The sequence below is a fragment of the Uloborus diversus genome, chromosome 5 (assembly GCF_026930045.1).
Source record: "Uloborus diversus isolate 005 chromosome 5, Udiv.v.3.1, whole genome shotgun sequence".
Lineage (NCBI taxonomy): Eukaryota > Metazoa > Arthropoda > Arachnida > Araneae > Uloboridae > Uloborus > Uloborus diversus.
Window position 1 is genome coordinate 160,295,672 of NC_072735.1, and position 22,707 is coordinate 160,318,378.

Below are 22,707 nucleotides of genomic sequence, written 5' to 3' on the forward strand. Positions count from 1 at the left end.
AATAGTCTTTGAATACGATCGAGTGTTTCGTTTTTTTTTTTCTATGACTGTACAAGAAAATACCACCAATCGAACTCTAACTCATCCAGTGCACCTGATTGCCTCTTTGCAGTACGTAATAAATAATATCGTTTTGATAACACTGAAAATATTGGGAAAAGCTCGGAATTCAATTATTAGAGAAATCATTTTTTATGTATCGATATACATTTAAAATTACTATTATTGTTTGTGACCATTATAAGGAATAAATGAATTAATTAATAAAACTTTTGCAAGAAAACTCAGATTTCAGTTTAAAAGAAGAACAAATAAATTTCTTGACCATGTCCAATTTTCCTCTTGCCTCCATTTTTCAGTTAAGAGTTCCTTATTTTTTTCGAAGTAAAATTAAAATTACAAATTTTTTGTTCCGCAGTATAAGAAAACAGGAGGGTTTTTCGTGATGATATTTTTTCCTCCACATTCTTAAATCAGTATCTAATTTCTGAAAATCCGTTTCAGAAATTCTCGCTGTCCTAAGTGTTATATTTTTTAAGTATATACAGGGTGATTCTGAATTCATCATCAATATTTGGTGGGGAGGTGGGGAATAGGAAAAGAACACTATTTCACATAGGAAAGCATGGGCGCAGACGTCATGTAGTAGGGCAATATGAATCCGGTTAAATGATGGAAAGAAAACATAACAAGAAAGTGGTAAGAGAAAAAACATTTATTTGTGCATCTTTTGTACAGACTTACAAGAGGTGCTCGAAATTCTGACCATTTGCTAGATTACATGCCTCACAACGACGTTGCATGGACAACCGAACTTTCTGGAATATGCCTGGCGTTTCCCGGATGTTTGCGGCGGCAACCGATATGCGTGCTACAAGGTCCATATCACTGGCAACAGGGGTCTCGTACACCATGGTTTTCATGGCACCCCATACAAAGAAGTCTATTGGAGATAAATCCGGTGACCGTGGTGGCCAACAAACCGGTCCACCGCGACCAATCCATTGAGCTCCAAATTTTCTGGTCAGGTAACAACGCACATCATTTGCGAAATGTGCTGGAGCGCCGTCATGCTGGAACCACATTTGCCGGAGAATAACAGCAGGAACCTCGTTCATAAGACCCGGTAACACAGTCTGAAGAAATATGAGGTAGTTTGCGCAATCTAAACGGGATGGTAGTAAATACGGTCCCAGCAAACAGTCGCCGACGATCCCAGTCCACACATTGACGGCAAAGCGTTGTTGCGCAGCTCGAACTCTCGTACCGTGTGGATTCTGATTAGCCCACACATGCGAATTGTGTATGTTGAAGACACCTTCACGAGTGAAGGACGCTTCATCTGTGAAAAGAACATACGTTGGGAAATTGGGATCAACGGCTGTTCTCTGCATGAACCACTGACAAAAAGTAACACGCTTGGGATAGTCCTCTGCTTCCAGTAACTGCACTGTGTGCAAATGAAAAGGATGTAAACGTTCCTCGTGTAGTATCCGCCACACTGACGATTGTGAAACTCCAAACTGGCGAGCAATACCTCGTGTGCTAGAACTTGGCTGTTCTTCGATAGACTGTAGGACAGCTTCCTCGACTGAAACTGTCCGTGTTGATCGGCGCCTGCCTCGATCAACATTAATACCAGCAAATGATCCAGTTTCGCACAGTTGTCGATGCACACGTGAAAACATTTGATGCTGTGGCACGCGCCGGTTGGGGTAGCGCTCTGCATACATTTGCCTAGCTCTAAGACAGCTTTCTCCTGCGGCACCGTAAGTTAGATGCATATCTGCAAGTTCTTGAAACGTGTACCGGTTCATGTTACTTCTGCGAAGTCACCTTGTCGAATGACGACTGGCTGCACACGGCTCCCATGAACGGCTGCGCGTTCATGGGAGATGCGGACACACACCGCCCTCTACACCGTCATGCGTTCGTTTGTGCCCATGCTTTCCTATGTGAAATAGTGTTCTTTTCCTATTCCCTACCTCCCCACCAAATATTGATGATGAATTCAGAATCACCCTGTATATATAGTAAACGAACATTTTAAACGTTTATATTCATTTTCATGGCATTGCTGTCTTAAAGTTTCGGAAACTTTTTGAGTGTAAAATTTTGTTTTTAAAAACTGACGCGACCTAGAAAGAGCCGTCATGAAATGAACCAATTATATTTTAAAGAGAGGGAGAATGAAAAAAAAAAAACAGTTCATGGACAGGCTTGATCTTAATCTTTTTTACTTTTTAAAATAATAGTTTTCAATTGATAACACAAGACACTTAAATTTTATATTTCAACTTATCTAAGTACGTTTCAAACGTACTTAGATAAGTTGACGTAAGTTTTCATAACTATCAACGTACGTAAGTTTTCATAACTATATGTAACGACGAATATTTTGCAATAGCATTTATTAGTCGTTTCGCCTCTCATAGATCATGTTACAGTTAATTCAGAATCTTAGATCGTAATTCTATATTTTAAGATTATACACGAAAGAAAATATTTTCGCAATAAAAAGAAAATGAAAACTGAAACGAGTAACCTACTGTTGAAAAGATCCTTGACTTTATATATCCAATTTTGCTGCCGCTTCAAAATTACTCGTTCACTAATGCTAAAATCTGATCCAAATGACTCTTCGACTCATGTAAATAATAGCAATCGGACCTCTTTCTCTGTCATCTAACTGGATAAAATTTATGATAGTTGTCCTCCTTTGTCCAGTAGAAACCCCTTGCTACGAATCCCCAAGCATCGCAGATCCTTATCCGTAAAAAGCATCTTAAAAGGCGTCATTTAAAGCTATAAAACAAGTGTGTGGTCTACATGAATGCTCCCTTTTTTCTGCTTACCATAAGATAGTTAGTCAAAAGCTCTTGTTACAGTACAAGAATACTTCGAAAGACCCTCATAAAATGCTTTATGGTTAGAATCTTTAGCTTTTATTCTTTGAGAAAAAAAAGTGCTCTTTATTTTTTAGGCTTTATAACTATCCTGATATGTGAAAAAACTAATTACAGATAGAAAACGAAAAAGGTTACTTCGATATTTCTCATATTACATTCCAAACACAAAATAAAAAAGTTTTCCAATTCTATGTAAACATGAAAATCTTACAATTTTCAGAAACAACTACATTTGTGAAAAACAAAATTTTATGTGGGATAATATACAAAAGGCAAATAAAAACTATGAATGCTTTTTATGTAACTTGCCCTAGACGCATATGTGCGTCAAGAGATCAAAAAATTTAGGGGGTCTGTGAAATTTTTTGACCCGTAATTACTTTAAACGTATCTCACACACAGGGAAAGATGATGGGTTTTCAGTTTTTTGTTATAAGAGGTCAGTACTATTTGTAAGTATTGACAATATGAACCTAATTCTGAGTATAGTAGTATGTATTGATTTCATGGTGTGGCGTGGGAAATATTAGGGTCCGGTCGGTCCCACCACGTGTAAAATTTTCAAATTAGAAGTCTTAAAAATGCATTTCAGCTTCATTTCTTTCAAAAACTTGCAATTCCACTTTTGGTATCACCCCCCAGACAGTCAAACCCTAGGCGGACAACTCCCCCCCCCCCCCCCCTGCGCGACGTCACTAGTAATAGCTTTGCGTTTTACTTATTAACAACATCGTTGTAAATTCCTTCTTCAAACTCAAACTTCGTTTCGCTCATAATGAACTGTATTGTTTCATTGATACAAAGTTTATTAATAATAACCTTCAGAAGTCAGCAGGATAAAGGGGGGGGGGAGGGGGGTTTCGAGCTTCATCTGAGGAAAAACACAGATTAAAAAACTTCCGAAAATGATATAAAGGCAGCATAAAATGTAATAATATAATAATTTTATGCACCCCCCCCCCCCCCCGCTAGGGCAATGATGAACTTCCTCCAAATGCTACGCAGCGCCCCCCTCCCGAGAACGTGACCCCCAAAATGAGACTTAAAAAATATCTTAAGTTAACCTCTAACAATTTCAATGCCGAAGACTATGCCATGACCCCCTTTCTCTGTGCACACCTCTGGCTAAAAAGACAGTGAAGGAATTAAATCCAGTTAAAAAACTGGAATATGTTTTGAACACAAAGCTTGTCAACGGTAAAGATCTTGAACTTTTGTTATGATTTTAATTGACAAAATTTAGTTTAAAATCGAAAAATGTTTTATCTTTAAAAATGTTCGGCATCTTGTCCAATAATTCCCCAAATGTGCCCTGGGGAGCCCTGCAGTACTCCTAGGATCACATCAAAAATTAGCTATTTTTTCTCAACTAATTTAGACTTATTTGTGAAACTTTTTTCTATTTTTTACAGAGCCTCTACAGGATAAATAAGGGCTATTCAATGCAGATACACGACTCGTATTTATTTTTGACTGTCAGTTACAAGTCATACTTTTATTTTGGGAAGGGTGCCATGCAAAAATCTTAGTTCGAAAAAGGGCGCCTTGACTCAGAAAAATCTAGGAATCACCGTACAGTCCTGTCCTAATAGTTTTTTTGTGAAGCGACGAAATATTCGACATCTGTCATCGTGTTTATCCATCCACTAAAATATTGCTTTTATGCGGCTTATTTCTACATTACACTATTTTTAATGCGCAGATTTCAAAAATTAACATTATTTGTCTTCTTACTTGCTTCTATTGCAGGTATGATCGTTAGCAGAACAGGGAGTCATGCTATACGCTCTTTTACAGCAACTTAAGAACATTCAATAAATCAAACCATTCTCGTATACTTGACCATAGATATGTGCTGTCACGTTCCCCCTCACATCCCTTTTTTATTGAAGAAACACCATGGGTCTGCTTTTGTCCTCAGAACTGAAACTTGGAGCTGAAGATAAGTCACAAACGATGCCCTGGGAGCAGACCATTTACGAAAAGAGAGGGGATTAATTGCCTTTATGAGGGTAATGAAAGGGAACGTTTATATAAATAAGAAGAACATTGCTTTTGCATGTGAAAATATTCTCATGCAAAATCACTTCTTGGTTCCACATAATTTATTTCCATTTTGCTAAAACATTGTTTTGGAAAATAAGAAAAGAACAGAAGGGCGCCTTTCGAGAGGGCGCACCGGGAAAAGTCCCGGTCAAGTCTATGGCCAGTCCGGGCCTGTATACAGCATGATTCAGAAAAAGAAAACCTAAAGTTTGAACTTTATAACGCATTTTACTCAAAACTTCAAAACTTTTTGCTTCTCACTGTCTCATAAGAAGTGTCTGAATCTTTAGGATGATGGCTGTTATATGAAAGGCTATGTGAGTGGCATTTTTGTGAACCTTTTCTAAATTTAAGGCCTCGGCGAAGATGAGTTTCGTCACTTTTAAAAAGAGATGTAACAAGCTGCGTTTCAGAAGAAACTGACAAAAAACGGGTCGCCATGTTTTGTCGCCGACTTGGAGATATCTATCCACTTTGAATACATATTTAGTGACAAGAAGATTCCCAATGTAGTGTCAATTTCTGTGGTATTTAACGATATTCCTGTAGAATCAATGTTTTATCGAAATATGTAATTTAAATCTCTGTAAAACTGTCTTTTCTCCACTGTTTGGCAATTAGTCAGTGAAGTAGGTATTTTAAATATTTTTCGGCTCACAATAGTGAGGTACTAATATGATGCATTTTTATTCTTCTCATAAGTTCCATTTAGTTTATTGGTTTTTGTTGTTACAATTTCAGCTCAACAAAAACATAATTTTTCTATGAATTTTAAGCGATTTTCTATGTTTTTAATAGACGTTAGTAAAAGTAGTGTAGTATTCACACCAATTTTTTAATTCTTGTAAAAAGAAAACAAATGAAATGTAAATCTATGTTGCTGCCATTTTACTTACATCAAGCTCTATTTCCCTCAACTTAAGATTATAAAAATTAATTCTGCTCCAAATATGCGAAGAAGCATCAATACATATTTGATCTTCTGTACAGTACGAAATTTCTTAAGCCTTTCATTGCTTAAGCACTTCTTATTTTAACTTACATATCAGACCCCGGGTTCATTTCCTATCATTAATACTTTTAGAGAAGTGTTTGAATACAATGTTGTTGAAGCAATTAAGATAAAACAACCAGTAGTTAGCACTGCACTAGTAGTTGACTTGATACTTACAAAAGAAAAAAATAAGTTAAGACGAGAAATTATACATCAGTTCCAACATTTCAAAAGTATAAAATGGCGGTGCTTAAATTTGCAATGTTTACCTTTCCGATTATTCTTCGTTGGTTTTTCGGAGTCTATGTTTCGCATGTTGATTTATCATTTTTCTTTTTAACTACCGACTACTGATGGCTTTACCTTAAGACGCACCATTTTTGGCGTAAATCAATACACTAGACGGTGAAAACAGCTTCCAAATCTGGAAATCATCCAAAATTCGTTGTCCGAAAATTTTTCCAAACTCTATTATTTTTACCGTTTTATTTTCAACAGCAGATACAGTCGTTCCTTGCTACTTCGAGCTTCGACTTTCGCGACTTCACTACATTGCGGTTTTTTCTGTTTTTTTTCTCTCCAAATATAGTAATTAGCTTTTTTTATGTGCAAGTGTAAACTTTTTCCTACAAAAGAATAACAGAGTATGTCTTTTAAATAAGATAAGCACTTCTAACGGGACTGTTGGTTGAGGGAGTGAAGGTATAAAATCGCCAAAGAAAGTATAGGGAATCGCTATCCCATTTTAACTGTTAAACACTAACTGGAAAGTAAAAATCACTGTACTATTATTAGAGGATAAATACATCTGTTCAATGGTGTTCAACAATGTACTAGTTAAGTTGTATACGAATAACGGGTGCACATACGGTCACTAACTGGCAATTAATTCGCCATCGATTAAGTTTAACTATTTTCGTAGATTAGTAGTGTGTAAGAACTGCATGTGTAGTTTATTTCCCAATAATAACAATGTGATAAGTATTACGTCTAATGTATCTCCTTTTATCACATTTTGTGCAAAATATTCAGTAATAAAAATGTAATGGTGGTAAAGGGTGCTGTTTCATGTCTAGGGGGGCTCTAACTATGTTAAAAACCTATTTAAATTGTCGTAAGTAAATTTTATGCCCTCTAATTAGGAAAATATTGGCTTTATAAGTACAGAATCCTACTTCGCGGAAATTCAGTTATCGCGGTAAAGTCTGGAACGAGGTAACCGCGATAAACGAGGGTTCATTTATTTAACAACACAGTGAACATCCCCTCGGTGCCTGTGTCCTCGTGGTCCTTGACGTCATTATTCTTCGGAGGACACAACCTTTCCCATCAACTGAGAGAGAATGAAGAATGGATTTTCACTCTCAGTCAGCCGGGAGTCGGCCTATCGATTTTCGCGAAAATCGACTGAAGGCAATTTCTCAACTTCTTTACGATAAGATGACATTCGCTGAATTGGACCGAAGATTTAAAGGGGCATAACGTTCCTTGGGAGCGCTGATCGTCGCTGATGACATTTGTGAACATCATGATTTCCACCTGCAAATAGTGAAGGAGTGAGGAGTGGCAGACCTTCTGAATATGGAATAATTCCGATGTTGAAAATTCCCACTCACAGAACTTTTGTTTGCTTTTATTCAGTACTAGCGATACCCGCACGGCTTTGCCCGTAGTAGAAAATTGAAAGGTCATTTGGTTCGCCTGTATATTTACAAGCAATGGATGATGAATTTCTCGCCAATTTGCTACGTTCATTTGCTCGCGCATGTTATTAAATTAGCTCGTCTATATTATGGGAATTTACTCGTTTATGTTATGGTAATTCGCTCGGTAAAATGGGCTTAAAATTGAATAGAAAAAGAACAAAATCGAATTTTTAAAAAATCGCTTCGAAGTGCACAGTCCTATAGTACAAACTAATTTTGTGCCAAATTTCATGAAAATCAGCCGAACGATCTAGGCGCTATGCGCGTCAGAGATCCAGAAATCCAGACACCTGGATATCCAGACATTCAAACAGAGATCCAGACTTTCAGCTTTATTATTAGCAAAGACTAGCTGCATTGCATGGTCTACCTCGAAAATAAAGGTTGCGTTCAGCGCATTATGTCATTTCATTTTTTTTTTTTTTTGTTTTATTGTTGACTTTGCTTCTAACACACTATATTTATATATATATATATATATTAGGGTGGTCCTTATTTTTGAAGTTGTAGATATTTTACACGACGCGATCTCAATTTGTTCCATTATACAAATAAATGATCCATGCAAAATTTTAAGTCAATCCATGAATATTAACACGTGCCCCTAGGGCCCCCTTTTTTGAGTTTCGAAGAAAAATTGCGGATTTTCTCATTTTTATGTAAAAATAATTCTAACGTTTCATATTTAAAGTAATTTTGAACCTCAATAGATGTTGCTACTTCCAGACCAACCATTCTCTCACTTTCATTCTGTAAAATTTTAAATTACATAGGGTACATGTACACCAATGGCCCTGGGACAAGCATACCGCTATTCGCGCTCGTTTGAAACCAAGCGGCAGGGGAACATTTCTTTCCACCAAGATGGACACAAGGGATTCTAAAGGCCATTAATGAACGGCCTAGGCCATTAATGAATGATGTTTGACAGAAACAAATTGCCTCCTCCAGTTGGAGGAAAATCCCATGATAAACTGAATCCACAAAGGACTACGAATGGAGCTCTGTCTGCAGGAGTGTTCCGGAGGGAGGTAACGGGAGGTCACTGTGATCTCCAGCAAGTGTAGGGGGAATGAGGGGCAAAGTAATGTGATGAAATATTTACTCAGTTTTCAGCAATACCTATCTAGAAATATTTCAACCATGTATTCTGACTAGTCTCTTTAAGACAGGAAAAAATTATCTCTAAAGTCCAAAGCATATGTTAATTTAAGGAATTAAAAAAAAATCATACTGTAATATTTTGTTGTTAGTAAAAAATTATCTTTGTTATTATAAAATGATAAAGTTCTTGTAATTAGCATTTTAAATATCAATTGAGATCTGCTAACATTCAGTGCAGTATTTATTTATTTAATTTCAAGCTTATTTTAATTTTTATTGTTTTGTATACAATTAGTCAAGTGCATGCGGGGCAAATTGGATGGTGCAAAGTAAAATAGTTAGTTTCGTTTACTAATTCAACCATTTGATTAATTAAGTTACTTACGTATTCATTTACTAATTGATTCATTTATATTCCTTCATTTAATAATTAACTTATTTATTCATTCATTCATTTATTTTCTAATTCATTCACTATTTTAATCACTCGTTTATTTTTTTCTCATACATTAATTAATTATTTCATGTATTCATTCGTTTATTGTTTCATTATCTATTCTTTTTTTTCAGTCATTATTTTTTTACCAATTCATATGATGAAAAATATTTTTACTAAGCAGTATTTGTTTTTAAAAAAGAATTTGCTCTTTGCACCATGAAAAACAAGTTAACATTTTCTTTTTTTTTCCAATTGCCAATAATAAAGAAATAACGTTTCAATAAAAGTTTTGTTATAAAACACACTGTTCTCTTTCTTTTTGTACTGTAAGCTTCAAAACAAATTTCCAGTTTTTTTTTTTCATTTTGAAACTTGTAAGATACCTTAGCTGTTTCACTTTGCTCCACATTCCCTCACTTATCCGGAAAATTCTGACCGAAGATCCGATATATTTTGAGACAATTTTGCGACACCGTAATTGGTTCCTTTTTTTACTTCCTTTTACAAAAAAGGAAGTATTGTATTCGCAAAAAAAAATTTAACCAAAAATCGGCTTTAATTTCCATTTTGCTCACATCCAAATGAATGTTGAGTTTTTTTTTTCCAACCCGACCACACGTGGATATGTGCCTAAGAACGTATAGACACCCGAAATATTCATTTTGACGATCCCCGAGTTAATTACAACGAGTTTTCTCGTGACGTCTGTATGTACGTATGTATGTGCGTATGTGTGTATGTATCTCGCATAACTCAAGAACGATATGTCCTAGAAAGTTGAAATTTGGTACGTAGACTCCTAGTTGTGCACCTCCCCTTTTGGTTGCATTCGGATGTTTCTCTTTAGAAACATCTTTTGCCCCTTTTTGAGGGGAGATCTTTGTTAATTTCGATGTAAACTCAAGTGGTTTTATAATTTGGCGGACACTTGGCGAAATATCGCCAGTCTTTTGGTCGCGAACCTGGTGACAAATTTGGCGATTTTTTATTTATTGTTTTATTTTATTATTATTTTTTTTTAATGTGGTTTTAATTTGGCCACTGTTAGTGATATTTAGAGAGTAAACTGTTAAATCATATTAAAACTGCCAATAATGAGAAAATGACATCAAATTGGAGTAAAAGGAAGTCATGTGATGCACACATCAGCTCGTTTTTTTTTTTTTTTTTTTTTTTTTGTAATTTGTTATTTTTTTTTTTAATTATGCCGAATGCCTGTTCTTATTAAATGGATGCTTCACTTGCCAAATCGACTAACTCCATAAAACAAAAAGTCGAGAAAAGTGATGAAGAAGATGGTGTTATCCATAGGAGTGAATGGACCCTCATGTTACATTTTTTGCCATCGCAGGAACAGAAAATGTGCTAAACCAAAAGTTTAATATAAATTTACATTCAAAGCATTGATAAAGCACTATTAAACCAAAAATGAGATTTTTTTTTTTAAAGTGGAGTCAATCCATTTGGAAATTGAGGAATCCAAATGTAGGTATGCTTACATGCTTTTATTGTATCATTCCCTAAATTCGGAGTTTTATTCGGTAAATTGAAAATTTCCCCTCCGCAAAAAAATTGGGGATGCCTACGTCAAAAACCAAGAAAACCAGGAGGAGATACTTAAATGAAATGTTAGTTACAGCTGGTTGTATTACATCAGTTAAATTTGGGTATTTTTATAGTATCCGCGAATCGTTCTAACAATTTTTCCATACTTTAGTTGTTAACAAAGAATGTTTCATTAAAGTTTCTCAAAATGCGTCACTTCAAATCCCTTACTGCACAGTACATCATAACGGCAATCGTAAACAAAAGTATAAATAGAAAGTGGTTATGCATTTTCTATTTTTACTCTTTTCAAATTTTAATTCCCCAAACAACCGCCGGAACCACCATCTTAATTTTTACTTTTGAAACTTCGTTATATGCTCGCTATATGCTGGGTTCTTTTCTGCCAGTCTATTTTAATTGGTGTTCCACGCGTCTCATCTCTCCTAATTGGCCATTGCCTTTTGAAACACAATTAATGGCAGAAAAGAGTCGGCTTGAATGGATAAAGCCTTGGGACAGTTTTTCTTTTTTAAAAGAAAACTATTCAATGTAAGCACTTCCGCATGCTTATTAAGCAGAAAGACAAACTCATTTATTTCGAATAAAATTGTAATTTTTTCCTCGCTGATTTTCTTTGGGTAAATAATATAAAGCGATGGATTTCTCGACACTGTATTCCATTCTTGTAACAGAAAAAATACCTGTTGTAGAATTAAAGTTATAAACGAATGGTTTATTTTGAACGTACATTTTACCATTTTATTTGGCATCTTGTACTATTTTATTTCGGTATGTAATTGTAATAATAGTTGTTGTTGTTGTGGGCCAGCTAGGCTGGCAATTTGGGGTGACTTCACTTTTCCAACTGTATCGCAATTTGGTGTAAAGTCCGACTTCCACTGTAAACACACGCCATAAGGTCAAGTTCATAGGGTAGGCAACCATTCACAACAAGAAAGGACTAGGACTGGCGAGAAAAAGTACATCCACGCCCGAGCGGGGGGATTCGAACCCGGGACCTCCCTATTGCAGACAGACTCCTCTGACCACTATACAAGGCCGGCCGTAATTAATTAATATTGTAGCACTTAATTAAAACGGTTTTTGTTGAATCCTACCCCTCTCCCAACAAATATTAAGTTATATCTGAGAACCGATCCTTTCCAAAGGAGACAGATGAGATCTAAAATAGACATGTTACTTTTGCGAAATAAAAGATTTAAATGCGGGGTGGAGCAGAATGGAAGTGAGTTTTTGGAATGAGAATAACTCCACTGTTGCAAACATGAAAAAATAATAATTACAAAATCTTAAAGCTCAGACATTGCCATTTAACAATAAAAGTTATGTTCTAAATATAATGTCATGCAGATGATCCGTTTTCTACAATGTACTGCTTGTAATCGTCTCTCAAATTTTCCCATCACTCTCTCAAACAAGTCGAGATTAAGTACCCTAACTTGCGCTGTGATCGTGGATAAATTTAGAAATCTGCAAAGAAAGAATAAGTTAGGGTAACTGATATCGACTTGTATGAGAGCATGCGGAACTTTGAGTAACGGTTACAGCAGTACATTGCAGACAACGGCATCATCTGTATGGCATTGTTTAATTGTTTTCGAAACATCATTTTACGTTTTCATTTTTAACCGACTTCAAAAAGGAGGCGGTTATCAGTTCATACCGTATGTATGTTTTTTTTTTTTTTTTTTTTGTTTGTCCGCTCATAGCGTCCTCACCTAGTGAACCGATTTTGATGATTCTTTTTTTAATGGATAGAGGGTGGCTCAACTTAGGTCCCATTACTTTGTTTGACCATATTTGTTCTTTAGAAAAAAAGTTATGGGCAAAAAACAGTAAATTTCCCTATTAAATGATTAAAATCATATTGTAGCGAAGTTCGCTCTTTTCATCCGTGGATAACGGTGGCTCAGTGGTAGAATTCTCGTCTCCCACACGAGCAACCCGGGTTCAAATCCCGACTATGACAAAGTGAATTTTACTAAAATTTCGTTTCTACTGTTTCCCGTATTTTCTCGAATGTTCTGTTAATTTCTGTATCTTTTCAAGTTTGGAAAGTTCCAGCACTTTTTCAAGTTGTATATAAGGAGATGTAACGTTCATTCGTGGTTCTGAATAAAGATCTCGAGTTGAGACTTACGAGTATTCGCTTCAATTGGCTTTCACATTGTCTTCACTATCTTCATCTACGCGACAATATGAAACTCATTGTTATAAAAGTTTGGTGCCATATAACTGTAACATTAATAGTAATTGTAATGATAATTTTGAATAAAGGCTTTTCTAAAGCAATACAGTGATATAGAGCCGCACTTCTTACTAGGTAACTTCTTACTTTTACTGAAATATCTACATTTACACTAAAAAGAATGAAATAAAAGAATTTTGAAAAAAAAACGAGCTGATGTGTGCCTCACATGACTTCCTTTTACTCCATTTTAATGTCATTTTCCCATTATTGGCAATTTTAATGTGATTCAATAGTTTAATCTCTAAATATTAAAAACGATGGCCAAATTAAAACCAGATAAAAAAAATCGCCAAATTTTCCGCCAAGTTGGCGACAAAACTTGGCGACCAAAAGACTGGCGATATATCGCCAAGTGTCCGCCAAATTGTAACACCACTTAAGTTTGCATTGATATTAACAATGATTTCCCCCCAAAAAGGTGCAAAAGACCCCCTTAGGAAAATCCGAAAGCAACCAAAAGGGGAGGTGCACAACTAGACCCCACTACGAGTCTATGTACCAAATTTCAACTTTCTAGGACATACCATTTTTGAGTTATGCGAGATACATACGCACATACGCACATACACACATACGCACATACATACAGACGTCACGAGAAAAGTCGTTGTAATTACCTCGGTGATGGTCAAAATGGATATTTCGCGTGTCTATACATTCTTAGGCACTTTTCCGCATGTGGTCGAATCGAAAAAAAAAACTCAACATTCATTTGGGGGTGAGCAAAATGGAAATTAAGGCCGATTTTTGAGTGAAAATTTTTTCGCGAATACAATACTTCCTTTTTTGTAAAAGGAAGTAAAAAAAACTCAACATTCATTTGGGGGTGAGCAAAATGGAAATTAAGGGCGATTTTTGAGTGAAAATTTTTTCGCGAATACAATACTTCCTTTTTTGTAAAAGGAAGTAAAAATAGAACCGACTTCAAAATTGCTCTAAAAAGTGAAAAATAATTTTATTCTTTAAACACCTTCGATAATACTTTTAAACATAATTTTTGAAGTTGGCGCAAAAACAAAAAGTAAAATCCATTGTAACCATGCTTCGTTCATATTTTTATCAAAAAATCATCCAAACTTAGGAACGAAACATTTATATCGTTACTCAAATATGCTGTCATCAATGCGTAATGCATGTGGTAATGAAGAAACTGGACCTGGTTAAATTTATACTTGTAGTTGAGTTATGGCTGTGAATGATGTTTTTGCGCCAACTTCAAAAATTATGTTTAAAAGTATTATCGAAGGTGTTTAAAGAATAAAATTATTTTTCACTTTTTAGAGCAATTTTGAAGTCGGTTCTATTTTTTTTTTTTTCAAAATTCTTTTATTAAACTAGAAAATCACCCGTCAAGATATGACGTGTGAAAATTGCTTTTGCATTTTACGAAGCAATTGACTGCATGGTAATATTCTGATAGTTGCAAATCTTCACCCTAACTCCAGTGGATTAACCCTAAACTCCAGTAGATAGTGTTCATTGCCGACCACGTTATCGTTTCTTCATTCTCCTTAAATGGCAGTTTTACCAGCAGGGCTCCCAACACATTTTAGCTCCAGAAAAGGGTAAAAGAGGACCATTTTCAATCACAAAGGGGACCAAAGAGGACCAGTTAGAATTGAAAAGAGGACCTTGGGAGGACCACTCATAGTTAAACAAAGGGAAGCACGTAAAAGGCAAATTAGTTTCTAAAAAATTCGCGAAGATAATTCGTTAATTAACTATAATAATGAGAGATACAATTCTTTTATCACCTGTGAAACTGATCTTTTTATCCATTGAATAATATTATTTACACAAATATTTGGATTGGGGGGGGGGCACTTAGTTCAGCATTTAAGGCAGCCTCTTTAGAACTAAATAGGCATGATGATACATTTTTACTTGAACCAGGGATGCTGGTAGTCTCACTGAAGGATAGATGAAGCTGTGCTTCATCTTTATTTAGCTTAAAATTACTTTTATGTTTTTCTGTCTTGTTATGCTTCTTAATAGCGTTATCATACACCAAACAAAAAAAAACGTTATTCTCTTGTTGTTTTCCCCAGTCTCTAATTTTGTTCCCATCTAACTATTTGAAGAGAAATTTGCAGTTCCTCATGACTCACACTGAAACCTAAAAAATATTGTTTTGATTTTAAACAAAGCTACAACTGAGTTTATGATAAAATTATTCTATATTTGAATTTTAAATTTAATCTCTTATCACAGGGTTCATACCATTTAGGAAGAAAAAAATTTAAGCACTTTTCCAAGAGTAAAAAAATATTTTTCAAGGTACTACCCTAAATTCGTACTATAAATATTACATGCAGATTTCATTTAATGCTAACATATAAATAACAGAAAGTAATATAAAAAGTATAGGAAAACAAACTGCTTTTTCTACAAGAGACAGTTTGATAAGATTTACTGTATTGAAAGCTTTCCTAAAAATGTCTGAAATGCTTAATCACAAAGAGAAGCAGATCACATGAGGTTTAGATTTGCAATTTTCATATTGAAAGTATATTTTCAAGAATCATAAAACTTAGATTAAAAAAAAAAAAAACCTCCATGATTACAAGGCTATGAGTGCTTTGAACTTTTATGGGTGGGGGGACTAATTCCCCTCTTTAGCAGACATCAGACAATGAAATGATGTACGTAAATTCAACTTCATAAAATTTTATAATTCAACTTTGTTTTAAATACAAAAACTAAGTTAAAATATTATGCACTCAATTGTTTACATTTAATATCCCCCCCCTCATAAAATCATCAATAACCGAGAATAAGTTAATGATAATTAATACTAAGTTTGCAAAACTAAAAATTAGAACTTAAAAAAAAATTACTAATTTTTTAGTTATTTAAACAAAAAATTAAAACGAGTTAATCTAATGTAACATGTCAAAGCAACTTCAAATTGCCAAAAATATAAAATATTTATTCGATGCAAAACGGTTGAAAGCTCAAATAAGCAAAATTTCACAAACCAAGTTCAATTTTGTCATATTTCCCATAAAATAAACTTATTTATTTTCTACTAAATTAAACATAAAACATGCTAATCTGAGGTAGCATTTGGGAAAATAACATTCGATTGGCAAAATATTTTAATATTTTCATGATGCAAAAAGATTGAAATTTCGAACACTAAAACTTATTTTTCGCGAAGTCCGAGTAAGTTCAATGTTGCCATGGTTTCCAAAATAATTACTTCATTAATTATTGAAATTAAACGAAAAATAAGATAATCTAAAGTAGTATATGTCAAAATAACTTCCTGCTGTAAAAAACATCAAAATATTTACAAGATGCAAAAGGATTGAAATTTAAAACGCGAGAAGCAGTTTTCCGCGAAGTCCGAGCAAAGTTTAATGTTGTCATGGTTTCCAAACTAATTCCTTCGTTAATTATTGAAATTAAACGAAAAATAAGCTAATCTAAAGAAGTATATGTCAAAATAACTTCCTGCTGTCAAAAACATCAAAAGATTTACAAGATGCAAAAGGACTGAAATTTCAAACGAGAGAAGCAGTTTTCCACGAAGTCCGAGTAAGTTCAATGATGTCATGGTTTCCAAACTAATTCCTTCGTTAATTATTGAAATTAAACGAAAAATAAGCTAATCTAAGGTAGCACATGTCAAAATAACTTCCGATTGTAAAAAACATCAAAATATACCAGATGCAAAAGGATTGAAACCTCAAACACGAAAGCAATTTTTCGCGATACTGTATATCGAACCTATGTTCAGAAAATCGCACTCATGAGATATTTTTAGAAGAATTACAAGCAATCAAAAGTATGCTTTAGATTGCTTGTAATGATTTTTGAAAGAATTCAAGCAATAAAATTTTCATACTTTGATAAGGCTTTCAAGCACTTGGAAAATAAACTCTTTTTTTTTTTTTTCAGGAACTTTTCAAGGTTTTTCAAGGGCGTAAAATTTACGAACATATGCAACTGTAAAAAAAAATGGCGCACGCGCGACGAAATTACTTCCGAATTCATTTACAAAAGGGGTGGTTCATAGCAGCGTTATACAGTCAACGCGCGACAACTCTAAGTCCCAAGAGACCGGCTAAAACGTTCCGAATTATGGGAAGTTTCCACAATAGTCTCAAGAGCTTGGGATCCAATGAAAACTTTGAGATAAAGGAATATTCGAGTTATCGAGATCCGAAAGTTCATTCGTTATTGGAAAGGCGAGGCTGAAATTCCGAGAAATATCGGTAGCACCCTGCTCCGCGATTCGACGTCACAACTCCTCCCCCAAACCTCTTTTTTATGGATTTCCATGCTGCAGCGGTTGAAGGTATCTTTTAACGTAATGGAAAATTTTTAAAATCTGGTTTTGAAGTAAAAACTATATAAAAGCGGACTAATCGGACCAAAATGTTAAAAAGCGGTCTAAAGCGGGCTTAACCCTAAAAAACGGACTTTGGCGGGAAAAGCGGACCATTTGGGAGCCCTGTACCAGTAAAACAGCTAAGTTACCGGATCCAGATCAGCCTCGTCGAAATAAGGCATTTTCCTGCATTTTAAACATTACCAAAACACATTATCCAATTATCATGTTATGGCGCGAGTTTCATTGTGATGACGTCAGAGCGTTACTCGATCAGGATTTTAACTTTTTTCTATATGCGGATGGTAACATCTAAACTTGATTTATTTGTTTTCTTTTCATTTAAACAACAAATGAGTTATTCTCATTTCAAAAACATCCTTCTATGCTGAAGTTTGACAACCGAAAGATAACAGATGATCTTGAAGCGGAAACATTATTTGTAATAGATTGTTTGTTATTATTTTGTAATCGGTAGGATCAGCGAGAAAAGCCGGAATTTAAATTTTAACCCATGACTGCAACTAAAGAACAGATCATTTGTGGACGATATACTGTTTATGTAGAGCAAATCTGAATGATATTATATCACCCGAAGTGCAATAATTTTTGAACTGCATAAACATACCATCAGTTTGCAAAAGTTTCACGATCCTATCATCGTAAACAAATAAACAAAAGAAAAAATATTTTTTAAATTTCATAAATGTGTTCACTCACGTTTGTCTTTTATGATAGAACCAAAGACCAAATTTTGCTATATTTATTAATCCAGTTTATTTCCAGACAGATAAAACCCCAGAAAATTGAGGAAGCATCCAATTACATTTCCTATTATTTCTTTTTACAATTGTATTTCAAAAACGCAAAAAATAAATAAATAAATAAATAAATAAATGAAACAAGAAATGAATAAATAAAAACACTGACTTTTAATATACTGAATGAAACAGCTCAAAAATTTGTTTAATGATTATGTTTTGCCTTCTCTCAGCGAAAGTAATTGTGTGGAACACTTTTAATGATTCTTTTTCATCTTCATACATTCAAAAGCATTGATAATCTGCTTACTTTGAAGCTTTCAACATGTCTTTAATGGAAAGGGGAGAAATGCAGGCGTTCCCGGGAATCGTATTTTGCAAAATAGGATTACCGCCATTCGGAAAAAAAAAACGAATAACCTGTTATTCCTTGATTCAAATTTTGCTTCCATCTGGAAAGCGGATTTGCTGAAATTTAATGCAGAACCGAAAGAATCTCCACGATGATGGAATTCTGGAAACGTTTTAAATTTTATTTATTCATCACGAAACGTTCTCGAAATGATTGAAATATATTGATTATTTCAAATAATGAAACGAAAAGCTTTGCATATCGCATAAAAGTCTGATAACATTTCATGCACTCATAAAGAATTTTATGTTGAACTCAATATTCGAGTTGAACCGAACCATTGTTTCGGTCACTCGTCTGGTCAGTGCTAATTCTATATTAGCTACCAGTTTGTTTGGCACTCTAGGCTTCCTTAAGAGATTTTCCACCTCCAGCTCAGTCATTTCTATGCCGGGCTGATGAGTGCTAATAAGCACGAAACTGCAGTCCTCGGCTGGAATTGACTGAGCTGGCGGTGTATTTCATGTATTATCGAGTCTATAGTTTCTTCTCTAGTCAGCTAATTAAAGCAGTTTTTTTTTTTTTTTTTTTTTTTTGAGTAATCACGAATTGCTGACTTTCCTCACTTGACCAAATTTGATGTTTGCTTTATTTGTACTGGGGCTAATGTTGCCTTAGTTTTTGTAGCTAAAAGTAGCCTGTGCAATGTAGTAATAAAAATTACAATGAACATTGCACACGCTTGTTTCAAGAGATATTTTTATCATTATTTCGTTTTTATCCGCTCAGAAAAAGGAATTTCCTGTAACTAAGAAACACGCACTAGCAAATTTTGATTGCAATTTATTTCTTTGATGGGTTTTTTTGATTAGCTACTGCTGGAACATCATATTGAACGTAGTTTTTAATTCTATCAGGTTCATAGGTAGAGTATTGAAATTTGCGGTGTTTTCAAGATAATAATAATTATTATTATTATAACAATAATAATAAAAGTTGTAATAATAATTATAATAACAATAATAATAAAAGTTGTAATAATAATAATAATAATAATAATAATAATAATAATAATAATAATAATAATAATAATTATAGTAATCATTATAAAAATAATTATAATAACATTAATTATAATTAAAATAATAATAATGATTATAGTAATAATAATAATAATGATCATAATAATAATTATAATAACATGATATTTATAATAATTATTATTATTATAAAAATTATTATTATTATTATTATTATGACAATTTTAAAAAGTTTTTCTTTTTTGGCTTATATTAAGATTCTGATGTCTCAACTGCATGAAAAGAGTTTAATTTACGAATACGTAATTTGTATTTGATAATTTATAAAATACTTTTTGAGACTATGGGACATATATGTGCCAGAATGGTCCTAAAAGGATTAATTTTCACATCATGAACATTGAATGTCATCATTACAGCTAGAAAAAGCAAATAAATATACTCGTATGCATCGTAAGCTATAAATATTGATCATGACCAGAATTCAAAAACTTATTAACATGGTTTTAACCGAAAAATCTAAATTGCTTGCGTGGAGCATTTGTAATTTTAAATTGTAAGAAAATATTATCAGAAATTTGTTTTACTCAAGATACTGCTATCAAACACAAGTTAATGACCTCTAGATATCAGGTGTAATAGTGATATCTATTACACCGTGGGTATAAATATACAGACACACATAACCAGTGATGTTTCCATAGGGGCCGTATACTCTCCATATAGGCCGTATACTCTCAAACGTTTTTTAGACACATAGCGTATATCCTCAAGTTTCAAAATCTTTCATATTATGACATATTATGTATATGATCGCATACACATTGTGCGTCATGGATTACCGGGAGTATACATTCAGAAAAATTAAGGGGAACATCACCACACATGATTATACATATCGCAATATATATTTATGCATACAATGTAATCTTGAAAAGAGTGCTCTAAAAATTTCATACTCTTATCAACACGTTTCAGCAAAATACTGCTCATTTTACTACATACAAAGCATTTAAGTTTAAATTTTACTACATACAAAATATTTAAATTTTAATCAAGAGAAATATTTGAAACCAAAATTTTACATCAATTCATTCTTAATTCTCAAAAATGATCGTTTCTAAATGTTCTTAGTCTAAAAGCAAAAATAAATAAATGATAGAAATTTGTTTTCAACATTACTAAGAGCAGAAATATGTTTTCAATAATACACATGATTAAGTATGAAGTATAGTATGAAGAAGGAGTTTTAAGTGTAAAAAATCAATTACAGAGACGTTAGCTATGTTGAAATCTTCCGAGTACTGTTTCAAGTAATTTCAAAATTCAAAAGCAAGGGTTTATTAAAAGGATTAAGTACATTTAAGTTAGAAATGTTAGAGAAGACTAAAATTATTATATCTGCATCATGGTTAGGCTTTGAATCAAGCCATTTAAAAGTGGTCTTGCTCCCGGAAGTCAAGTATTTTTAACGATTCTTTCTAAAATAATTTGCATGTTTCTCAAAAAAGAAAACGAATTCATACAAGCAAGTTTGTCTTTGTCTAAAACTCTATAACCAGACAAAAGGTATTCTTTTTCCACACTTAGTTCTGTCTTATTTCCTTAATGCATTCTGTTAAAAGTATATTTGATGTACAGTAGGACTTTGTTTATCCGGCCCCCGTTTATCCAGATCTCCGAATTTTCCGGATCAAATTTGTAGACTTGTTAAGAAAATATTTTCACACAAATAATTTAAAATAATGCTATAGAAACAACAGTTATAAGTACGCGAAGCATCCGTTTTTTATTTTGATTGAAAGTATATTCCTGCCCAGATTGTACAATAAATTATGGTACAGTGAAACCTGTGTAAATTGACCACCTGGGGTGCAGTACTTTAGTGGTCAACTTAAAACAGGTGGTCAACTTACAGAGGTTGATTTATATGATAAAGGCTAATTCCGTACCTGAAAAAAGCGGTCAACTTCACAGGTTTTGCATCCCACGTGTTCGAAAAAGAAGATAGTAGACCAATTCCTTGTTGAGAAATTATTTTTATTTTATTTTATTTTATTTATTTATTTATTTTATTTTTTTTTTTTTTTTTTTTTTTTTTTTGATGTTTTGTGAACTATTCTATGTATTAAACTACAAATAACTGCCCCATAGTCGGTGAGCAGAATTGCAAGCGGTCATAAACGGCTGGTGCACCAAAAAAAGTAAGGGGTCAAAAGAAATGGGAGGGGGCGTTTAGAAGGCGGAGCCCTAAAGTTGACTCTTTTTTCTCTTCGGAAAATTGGGCTCTTATTGGATTTTAGCGATACTACTGATTAAATAACCTTCTCAAAACAAATTCGGATAACGTCCTACATTTTCTTTTAAACACGTTAATTGAACAATACTGTCATTTTCCAATCTATCGATAATTTTGAACTTATCCAAGTGGAGGAGCAATGCTCCTTTACTTTTGAAAGTGGGGGGAGATCCGCCTCAATGATTCCCCCCCCCCCCCATACGAGCCTAATATGCAAGTGGTATTTACTTTGCAGTTCTGTGTTATTTTGTAACAAATATTATTCTTATCATCATAAACTATAATTCTACTTATTTAAGAATTTTTTTTGTTAATTGCCTATATAACCTAGATTATCCAGATTTTCAGGCATCCGATAGCTTTTGGTCCCAGTTAATCCGGAAAAACGAGATTGTTCTGCAATAGAAGAGTAGTGCCCGGAAATTCCGGGCAAACCGCCCACACGAATCAAAATAACTGACAACAAATTTTCAACTGGAATCTTCGTCGTGGTTGCAGATAAAAGCACATGAACTTAATTTCAAAAAGAGAAACTCACCACGGAAGAGCAAAAGATGAAAAATGACAGATGATGTCCGTGCGAACGCTGTCCTCCACCTATCCATAACCGAGTCCTTCCAGTTATCCTTCCTCCCTCCTATCCTGACTTGTACTGGGCTTCTACATGCGGCAAACACATAGTCCCGACCAAAGAGAGAGGCGGCGGAAAACGGCGCCAACGGAAAATCGCCGTGGCGGAAATCCGAGTTTTATTGATTGCGTAAAGGAGGTGGGTGGAAACTGGGTAAAAATTCATAACCTTCCGTGTGTGTGAGTGGGTCCCCGGCGCAATATTTAATTTGATAGTTTTAACTTAGAGTAATGTTTCCAAATGCACTACAATGTATGCAAGGGTGCCCAT

At 34.1% G+C, this 22,707-nt stretch overlaps 1 protein-coding gene across 1 annotated transcript in view; it reads right to left on the minus strand.

Moving 5' to 3' along the window:
• Positions 1 to 22,442, minus strand: part of LOC129222332 (uncharacterized) — a 94,157-nt gene extending 71,715 nt beyond the window's left edge. Inside the window, exon 1 of the mRNA XM_054856827.1 lies at positions 22,345 to 22,442. Within this exon, the coding sequence (XP_054712802.1) occupies positions 22,345 to 22,411 (67 nt within the window). The 5' untranslated portion in view covers positions 22,412 to 22,442. The remainder of the gene's footprint in view (positions 1 to 22,344) is intronic.
• Between the last annotated feature and the right edge of the window lie 265 nt (positions 22,443 to 22,707).